Source organism: Aedes albopictus, chromosome 2, assembly GCF_035046485.1.
Source record: "Aedes albopictus strain Foshan chromosome 2, AalbF5, whole genome shotgun sequence".
Lineage (NCBI taxonomy): Eukaryota > Metazoa > Arthropoda > Insecta > Diptera > Culicidae > Aedes > Aedes albopictus.
In genome coordinates, this window is record NC_085137.1 from 461,900,162 (window position 1) to 461,910,283 (window position 10,122).

Sequence of the window (10,122 nt, forward strand, 5' to 3'; positions counted from 1 at the left end):
TGATTGGATTTGGATTGGATTTGGATTGGATTGGATTGATTGGATTTTGATTGGTTTTGGATTTGGATTGGATTTGGATTGGATTTGGATTGGATTTGGATTGGATTTGGATTGGATTTGGATTTGGATTGATTTGGATTGGATTTGTTTGATTGGATTTGGATTGGATTTGGATTGGATTTTGGATTGATTTGGATTGGATTTGGATTGGATTTGGATTGATATTGATTGAATTGATTATTAATTATAATTCAATTGAATAATGAATTTGATTGAATTCTTAATTGAATTTGATTGATTTGAATAATTGATTCAATTCAATTCAAATTCAATAATTCAATTCAAATTCAATTCCAATTCAATTCAAATTCAAATTCAAATTCAATTCAAATTCAATTCAAATTCAATTAAATTCAATTAATTCAATTCAAATTCAATTCAAATTCAATTCAAATTCAAAATTCAATTCAAATTCAATTCAATTAAATTCAAATTAAATGCATATTCAATTCAAATTCAATTCAAATTCAATTCAAATTCAATTCAAATTGAATTAAATTAATTAAATTATTAAATTCATTTAATTAATTCAAATTCAATTCAAATTAAATTCAAATTAAATTCAAATTAAATTCAAAATTCAATTCAATTTAATTCAATTAAATTAATAATTTGAATTAATTCAATTAAATTCAAGATTTCAATTAATTCAATATAATAATTAAATTAAAATTAAATTCAATTAATTGAAATTAAATTAATTTCAATAAAATTCAATTCAAATTCAATTAAATTCAAATTAAATTTAATTGAAATTGAATTCAAATTAATTTCAAATTCAATATCAATTCGAATTGAATTGAAATTCATTCAAATTCAATTCAATTCAATTCAAATTAAATTCAAATTCATTCAAATTCAATTCAAATCAATCAATCAATCAATTCAATTCAAATTCATTCAAATCAAATTCAATTCAATTCAAAATTCAATTCAAAATTCACAATTCAAATTCAATTCAATTCAATTCAAATTCATATCAAATTCAATTGAATAATTCAAATTCAATTCAAATTCAATCAAATCAATTCGAATTCGATTCAATTAGATTCAAATTCAATTCAAATTCAAATAATCAATTCATCAATACAATTCAAATTCAATTAATTTCAATTCAAATTCAATTCAAATTCAATTCAAATTCAATTCAAATTCAATTCAAATTCAATTCAAATTCAATCAAATTCAATTCAAATTCAATTCAAATTCAATCAAATTCAATTCAAATCAATTCAAAATTCAATCCAAATTCAATTCAAATTCCAATTCAATTCAATTCAATTGAATTCAATTCAATTGAATTTGAATTTGATTAAGACAATTCAATTCAATTCAAATTCAATTGAAATTCAATTAAAATTGAATTGAAATTGAATTGAATTGGATTTGGATTGGATTTGAATTGGATTGAATGGATTGGATTTGATTGGATTTGGATTGGATTGATTGGATTGATGGATTGGATTTGATTGATTGGATTGAAATTAATGAAATGAATTGAATTTGATTGGATTTGAATTGATTTGATTGGATTTGGATTGGTTTGGATTGGATTTGATTGGAATTGATTGATTTGGATTGGTTTGAATTGATTGATTGATTTGGATTGGATTTGGATTGGATTTGGATTGGATTTGGATTGGATTTGGATTGGATTTGGATTGGATTTGGATTGGATTTGGATTGGATTTGGATTGGATTTGGATTGGATTTGGATTGGATTTGATTGGATTTGGATTGGATTTGGATTGGATTGGATTGGATTTGGATTTGGATTGGATTTGGATTGGATTTGGATTGGATTGGATTGGATTTGGATTGGATTTGGATTGGATTGGATTTGGATTGGATTTGGATTGGATTTGGATTGGATTTGGATTGGATTTGGATTGGATTTGGATGGATTTGGATTGGATTTGGATTGGATTTGGATTGGATTTGGATTGGATTTGGATTGGATTTGGATTGGATTTGGATTGGATTTGGATTGGATTTGGATTGGATTGGATTGGATTTGGATTGGATTTGGATTGGATTTGGATTGGATTTGGATTGGATTTGGATTGGATTTGGATTGGATTTGGATTGGATTTGGATTGGATTTGGATTGGATTTGGATTGGATTTGGATTGGATTTGGATTGGATTTGGATTGGATTTGGATTGGATTTGGATTTGGATTGGATTTGGATTGGATTTGGATTGGATTTGGATTGGATTTGGATTGGATTTGGATTGGATTTGGATTGGATTTGGATTGGATTTGGATTGGATTTGGATTGGATTTGGATTGGATTTGGATTGGATTTGGATTGGATTTGGATTGGATTTGGATTGGATTTGGATTGGATTTGGATTGGATTTGGATTGGATTTGGATTGGATTTGGATTGGATTTGGATTGGATTTGGATTGGATTTGGATTGGATTGGATTTGGATTGGATTTGGATTGGATTTGGATTGGATTTGGATTGGATTTGGATTGGATTTGGATTGGATTTGGATTGGATTTGGATTGGATTTGGATTGGATTTGGATTGGATTTGGATTGGATTTGGATTGGATTTGAATTGGATTTGGATTGGATTTGGATTGGATTTGGATTGGATTTGAATTGGATTTGGATTGGATTTGGATTGGATTTGGATTGGATTTGGATTGGATTTGGATTGGATTTGGATTGGATTTGGGTTGGATTTGGATTGGATTTGGATTGGATTTGGATTGGATTTGGATTGGATTTGGATTGGATTTGGATTGGATTTGGGTTGGATTTGGATTGGATTTGGATTGGATTTGGATTGGATTTGGATTGGATTTGGATTGGATTTGGATTGGATTTGGATTGGATTTGGATTGGATTTGGATTGGATTTGGATTTGGATTGGATTTGGATTGGATTTGGATTGGATTTGGATTGGATTTGGATTGGATTTGGATTGGATTTGGATTGGATTTGGATTGGATTTGGATTGGATTTGGATTGGATTTGGATTGGATTTGGATTGGATTTGGATTGGATTTGGATTGGATTTGGATTGGATTTGGATTGGATTTGGATTGGATTTGGATTGGATTTGGATTGGATTTGGATTGGATTTGGATTGGATTTGGATTGGATTTGGATTGGATTTGGATTGGATTTGGATTGGATTTGGATTGGATTTGGATTGGATTTGGATTGGATTTGGATTGGATTTGGATTGGATTTGAATTGGATTTGGATTGGATTTGGATTGGATTTGGATGGGATTTGGATTGGATTGGATTGGATTTGGATTGAATTTGATTTGAATTTCGATTGTACTTGGATAAGATATAGATTGAATTCAACCTAGCTTTGACTTCAAGCAGACTTTGCAGAGATTTGTTTGAAGAAAATTCAAGTAAATATAAGGCATTATTCCTCAACTATCGATGTATCATATTGGTACCAACATTTCAGAAGGGCGTAACTACTTTAGATAAATCAGGTTCATTCAAAGTTGTGGATCGTATATTTTCCACGTTAATAGACACAGAAATTGCTCCTCTTTCCGATAGTTACGATAAATTTCATGGGAGCTATGAAAAAAGATTCACAGTTTAAAAAAAAATTGTTCGAAAATGCAGTTACGCACTTTTTAAGTTTAGGTGCCTCAATTTTTGTTTCCCTTCCAGCGTTTTTAGTTTATTCTGGGTGCAATAAACAGGCTGCCGACCAATATAAAGCAGTGACGATGATGCTGCTGCTGGCTGCCGGGGGTTGGTTGATCTCAAATCCCACAGACACCGGCAGCGGCATCGATTGAAGACGATAACGGTGCGCTTAGTCAACAAATAGAGAACGCGCGCGCTTATGGCTTCCGTGGGGCACAGCAGTTCAGTCGGTGAGGACGTGAAGGCGGTGAGAGGGGTGTGAGAATCCAATACCGAAGCTAGTGGATTGGAAAGTCTCATGAATAAATTGTTTTTCTATTTCCTTCTAGCGTAAATAAAGAGTTGTTTTCTTTTGAGCTACTCTCGAGACAAAGTCTTCTTTCTATTGGCAATTGTGGGCTTCCAGATTGCTAGAGCGTTATCTGTGAATTGGTGATGTATACTCTGGATTGGAGCTGAAGCTGCGTGTAAAATTGCGGAACAGTAATGGAACAAATTCCTGAATGAAGTTTTACATTTAAAATACCATTTTTACCATGAAATATAATCTATAAAGGGGAATTTACCTCCGCAGAAAATTATTGATGAGTTCTTCTCAGGTATATTAAGCAAACATAAAATAAACAGAATCGGGTTAAACAGATAACTAAACTATGGGCGGCATATCAGTGAAGATTTGTATACTGTTGATTTCCAAGCACAATCAGAATTGACATGATCACTTACCTCGACCTCCGCGTCGTGGGGTCCTTCATCACCATGACTTCTGTGATTTCTCCGAATTTGCTAAAGTAATCTCTAAGGCTTTCTGCAAAGAAACAAAATGACAAAAATAAAACTGAATTAGTTATGGTTTCAATTTTTTTAGATACGGTTGAATCCTAATCGTACAAAGTTTCTCGAAGCCATCCGAAAATTTAATCATTAGCTTTTCCAACAAGGCAATAACTCTGGGCCTAAATCCATCCCAGCCCGAACAAGAGTCTACGTTGGTCGCTGTTCAGGTACTTTGCACCGTCATTGTCCCCATCGCATCACGTCACCCCACCCCCCCCCCCCCTTCCCCCTAAAAACCGCACATTTCTCGAAATTGAATGCATTGAACAAAAAATTTGCACAAGAAAAAGAGATCACCCGGGGTTCAGGGGCCGTAGTAGCAGGTACACCGCAACAATCTCTCCAACGACGACGACAGCAGTCCCTTAACTAATCCTTTTGTTGTGTTGTCCCTTTTTGATACCGTTTCTTTTTTTACACTCGAAATTTTTGTATAATGGTTGGGTGATGATGACGACGACGGCGACGTCGCTTTCATTTGGGTACCGAGTGAGGTTGCGCTGCTGGTTCAAACAAGCAATGGTCAGACAGGGAAGGAAAAATCTGATGAGGTTCACTTTGAAGGGGGAAGATAGGGTTATCAAATGAGATTGATGAGAATTTGATAAATAAAAGACTATGTTTCTTGACTGAATATATCATATAACATCAGACATTACTTTGAAGATCTTACATTGGAACCAGACACATTTGTAAGTGGATCAATAGACTATTTAAAGTGACACCATATCATGTGTGTTTTTCTGTTATGGTAACCAGGGGGTTTAGAACTCAACATATCTTGAGAATAGATTTTTTCGAAAAACTGACTGAGAAATGCCCAAAGAATTACTGAGCAATTACCAAGGGAGTTTCCACAGAATATGCTGAAGAAATTGTCAAATATATTCAAAGAAAACATAACCTATGAGGGGTACAGAAGTAACTGTGGAGCTTCGTAGCCGAGCGGTTGGGGTCACCAAGCTTATAATCGCACCATGCTATGGGGAGTGGGTTCGATTCCCGCTTCAGGCGATGAGGAGATAGTTTCTTCTTCCTATCCACTGGTGCATGCTCCGTATGTCCGTTGTCTAGTGTTAAGTTTCATTCAGTCTGCACAGCTTCTGGCTGAAGACGGCATCCATGTCTTTTTTTATTTCCTTAAGGAAAACCGAAAAGATATTAAAACGGATTAGATGTAGAAATTTTTCCACAAGTACTCATAAAATATTTTCCACAGATATGCAAAACGAATTTCGGAAATGATTCCCAAAAAAAAAAAAATACTCGAGTAATTCAAAAATTATTTTCAAAAACAAGAATTGCAGAAAAAAACCCATGTGAGTTTTCTGAATACCCTTCTGCAAAATGTTTGTGCATCATGTTGGCAGCAGCTCACTGACGTAATGTTCGGTTTAGGTCAGAAATGACCCTAATGCCAAAGGCGGATAAAAGAAATTGCCAAGTGAGCTGTCCAAAAAAAAATGATGTTCGAAAAGTCAAGGTGCTCAAGCCTAAAATAAAAGATATGTCTATTTGAAGCATTTTTGTCCAACATATTTGAAGGTTCCGTCAGGGCGATTTTTGAAATATGGCCCATTTCATGAAAATTCCAAAAAACAACAACAATCATTCGTCTGGAAGCTGAGATGTTTCGCATTTAGTTCAATTGAAACAATGTTTAGAATCAAAGATTAAAACGGAAATCTTTCTCAGGGATTGCTTTAATATCTCATGGATGTCTTCAAAAAATCACCCAAACATCCTACAGGTTATTATTATTAGCTTTATTAGGGAGATTTTCAGTCCAAGGCTGGTTCATCTCCACCATCCTACAGGTATTTCTTGAGAAAATCCTCCATCGATTCTTTAAGAAAATGTTCCAGGGAATTTTTGAGAAATTCCGCTATTGTTGCCTTCAGAGATTTTTCTGAGAAATTTTCAGAAATACTTCCATTGATTCCTATAGAAAATTCATAGTTTTCTTAAGAATTTTCATAAAAGTTTTCTGGATATTACCCAAGAAAATAACACATGATTTTTTTTTTATAAAACCTTCCATTAATTTCTTCCGCTATTGAGTCCATGGATGCCATTATAAATCCTACACGAAATCCTTTCGAAAAGTCTTCCACAGATTTTTCTTGCAATAGTTTCTTTGACACATCTTCCATGGATCTCAAAACTCTTCCATAGGCTGGGTTTCCTCAAAAATCTCTTCATAGATTTTTAAGGAATCTATACGAGAATACTTTCAGTCAGAGGCTGTACCGATGGAACGAAACTTAACAGTAGATAAGGGACACACGGAGTGTGCACCAGTCGATACGGAGAAGAGACTATTATCAGGAAAAGTTTTATCCTCCGAAGTAGGAAGATTTCTTTCGAATTTTTTTTGCCGATAAAACTTTTCGTGTTAATAGTTTCTTGCAAAGATTGCGTCAGAAATTCTACGAAAAATTCTTTCTCTTGGAGAGTCTTTCCAAAACTCTATATGAGATTCCTTCATAAATTTGTTCAAAGATTTCAAATCAATCTTCTATGAGTTTTTTTTAGAATGTATCCATGGTTCAGAAATTACTACAGTAATTTTGGTTTTAAGTTTGTTTCAGAAACATGATTGGTGATTTTTTTTTCAGAAATTCTTCCAATGATTCTTTAAGAAATTCTCCATGGCTTCTATTAAATATTCCCTGATGATTTTTTTTCTGAAAATTATCCAGAAATTCTTTCGGTAGATTCCTATGGTTTTCTTCTGGAACTCCACGAAAAATTACTTTAAAAATTCTCCTAGATATTCTTTAGAGAAGTTCACCGGGAAAGTCTCCGGAGATTTCTTCAGAGTTTTCTACAGGCCTTTATTTGGAAATTATTTAAAAGACTGCTTAATGAATGCTTTCAGGGATTTCTTCTGAAAATATTCCAGTTATTTCTTCAGGAATTCGTTCAGAAGTTCTGATTAAATTATTTCTAGGATCCTTTCAAGAATTTTTCTGGGATTTCTTCTGACATCCCTTTAGAGATTCAGTCAAAAGAACTTTCTTAGATTTCTATTAAAATTCTACTGAAGATTTCTTTAGAAATTCCTTCAGGGTTTCTTTCAGAAATTCCTGCTGGGATTCCTTCTGAAATTCCTAAGATATATTTATCTTCAGATATATTATTTTTTCAAAATTTTGGGGATTCCTTCAGGAATTTCAGCAAGAGATTTCTGCAATAGTTCTTCCTTGGAGTTTTTTTTAGAAAAGCTTGCCAAATCCTACAGGAATTGATTCGGAAATTATTTCTAGTGTTTCTCTAAGAATTCTTTGTAGAATTTTTCAATGATTCATGTAAAAAAATAAAAAAATCTACATATTATTTTTTGGAAAACGCTCTTGAAATTCCATCAGAACTATCAGAGAAGACAAAAAAATGCACAAGAATATCTTTAATTTTTTTTAAAGATTCCCGATATGGTAAAATTCCCGAATTTTTTTAGGAAATTTTTAAGATACCTTCTTATTTGTTAAAGAAATTTTTTAGAGACTTCTGGAGGCACTAAGTAGTATGTAATTTCATGAAAAAAAATAGCAAATAATTCCAATGAAATCCTAGAAAAATGTTAATGCATAGATTCTGAATTCTGGAAATATATTCTGAAAAATCCCTGAAGGAAGGTCTGAGTAAATCTGAAGAAACTAATGGAGAAACCACTAGAAACAGAGAAAAATCTCTTAGGAATTTCTTGAGAAATTTCCTAGTAAATGCACGAAGAAATCCTTGAATGAATGAAAATAATAACTGGAGGAATTTCTGGAGAAATTGAAGCTATAATTTCAGAAATGTTTCAGGAAATATTTCTGAATTTCTTAAACAAAATCTTAAAGAAATTTCTGAAAGAATCGTGAAAAAAAATCTCCTAAAATTGCTTCCTTTGAATACGTTCTAACGTTTTTAAAATTCCTTGAGGAAACCCTGGAAAAATTCATAGTAGAAATTTCGAAGAAATTACATAGAAAAAATCCTGATAAAAATGGAAATGTTTTTTGGAGGAATCCTTTCAGCAGATTTTGAAGAAACACAAGCATGAACATGTGAAGCAATCTTAAGTGAATTTCCAACAGAATCCCCTATGGAATCCCAGGAGGAATTTCCAAAGAAAACCCGTTCTCGTGAACCATTTTTTAGATGATTCCTTTGAGAAATTCCTTGAGAAATCTCAGGAATCTCAGGAATGTTTGATTGCAATTGCGGCTGCCAAGCCGAAATTCGTCCCAGGCTTATAAATTTCTTAAGATTTTTTCCCAAGTTTCTAGCGATAAATCAGGAAATTAATTAAAGACCTCCTTCATGCAATCTTCATTGGATGTCTTCCGGAATTGCTCTATGGATTTTCATAGAACTAACCCTTCTTAACGTCTTCAACGGATTTCTTTCGAAAGTTTTTAGAACATCTACCATGATTTCATCAGAAATTGCTCTAGAATGTCATTTCTATCCTCTAAGGGGTCCTTCAAAAAATTCTCCAGGAACTCCTCTAGAAAAGCTTCCATGGGTTTTCTCTGAAATTCTTCCATAATTTCTTTCAAAATTCCGTACTACAGTGCTTTCAAAAAATCATCCCCAGATTTCTTCAGAAAAACTCTCAGCGATTCTTTCAGAAAATCAAAAGTTTAGAACTCCTTCAGAGAAATTTCATGAATTTCTTTAGATCCAAAGTTTTCTTAAGAAATTCTTTCGGGGATCCCTTAAGTAATTTATCTGGAGATATCTTCAGAAATTCATTATGAGATACCTTCATAAATTTTTCCAAGCATTCCATCAAGAAATATTCTATGGATTGTTTCCGAAATTGCTCCATGGATTTTTTTTTTTTTGAAGGTTTCCTTCAAAAGTTCCCTTTGAGAATTTCACCAGATAATTATTCAGGATTTCTTTCATATTAATTTCCATGAGTTCTTCCTGAAACTCCACCAAGGATAACTTCAGAAGTTCTTCTAGAGATTCAGTTAGGAAACCCTTCGAAGATTTTTCTAGGGATTCCAACACAAATTTCTACTTCAGAAATTCTTCCAAATTTTACTAGTGATTTTTTCGTAAAATCTTTCAGAGATCTATTCAGTAACTTTTTCGAGTATTTCTTCAGAAGTGCACCAGAGATTTGTTTAGGTATTTCTCTAAGAATGTTTCCAGGAACTTCCACTGGTGTTAATCCAGAAAATTCTGCTGGAATCCCTTCAGAGATTCCTGCAGGAGTTCATTCAGAGATGTCTTCAGGATTTCCTCCAGATATTCCTTAACATATTTCCCAGAATTTCACTCTGGCATTCCTTTTGAGGCTAACTCTAAATGTTTCTCCGCGAGTTCTTTGAGTTTATGATTCAGAAATGTTTCATAGGATTTTCTACGGAAATTCCTTTAAAAATATCTTGAGTGTTTTTAAGGGACCTTTACAGATGCTTACCTAGGCGTTTTTCCAATATTACTTCGGGAATTCATTCCGAAATAAGTCCAAATTACTTTAGAAATATATTCACAACTGCTTGCAGCCATTTTTCAAGAAATCAAAAGTTCAGAATAGCTTCACAAATTTCTCCAAAGACTTTTTTAAGAAAATCATTCAGAC

At 33.0% G+C, this 10,122-nt stretch overlaps 1 protein-coding gene across 4 annotated transcripts in view; it reads right to left on the minus strand.

Annotated features, from left to right (window-relative positions):
- The window catches only part of LOC109407762 (RNA-binding protein Musashi homolog Rbp6), a 1,431,211-nt gene extending 1,426,683 nt beyond the window's left edge, over positions 1-4,528 (minus strand). For 2 of the 4 annotated variants that reach the window (XM_062853971.1, XM_062853970.1), the window contains exon 1: positions 4,425-4,527. In XM_062853971.1, coding sequence (XP_062709955.1) covers positions 4,425-4,459 — 35 coding nt within the window. In that variant the 5' untranslated portion in view covers positions 4,460-4,527. Of the gene's footprint in view, positions 1-4,424 lie in introns of all 4 variants that reach the window. The other 2 variants (XM_062853969.1, XM_062853972.1) reach the window with 2 other exon arrangements.
- Between the last annotated feature and the right edge of the window lie 5,594 nt (positions 4,529-10,122).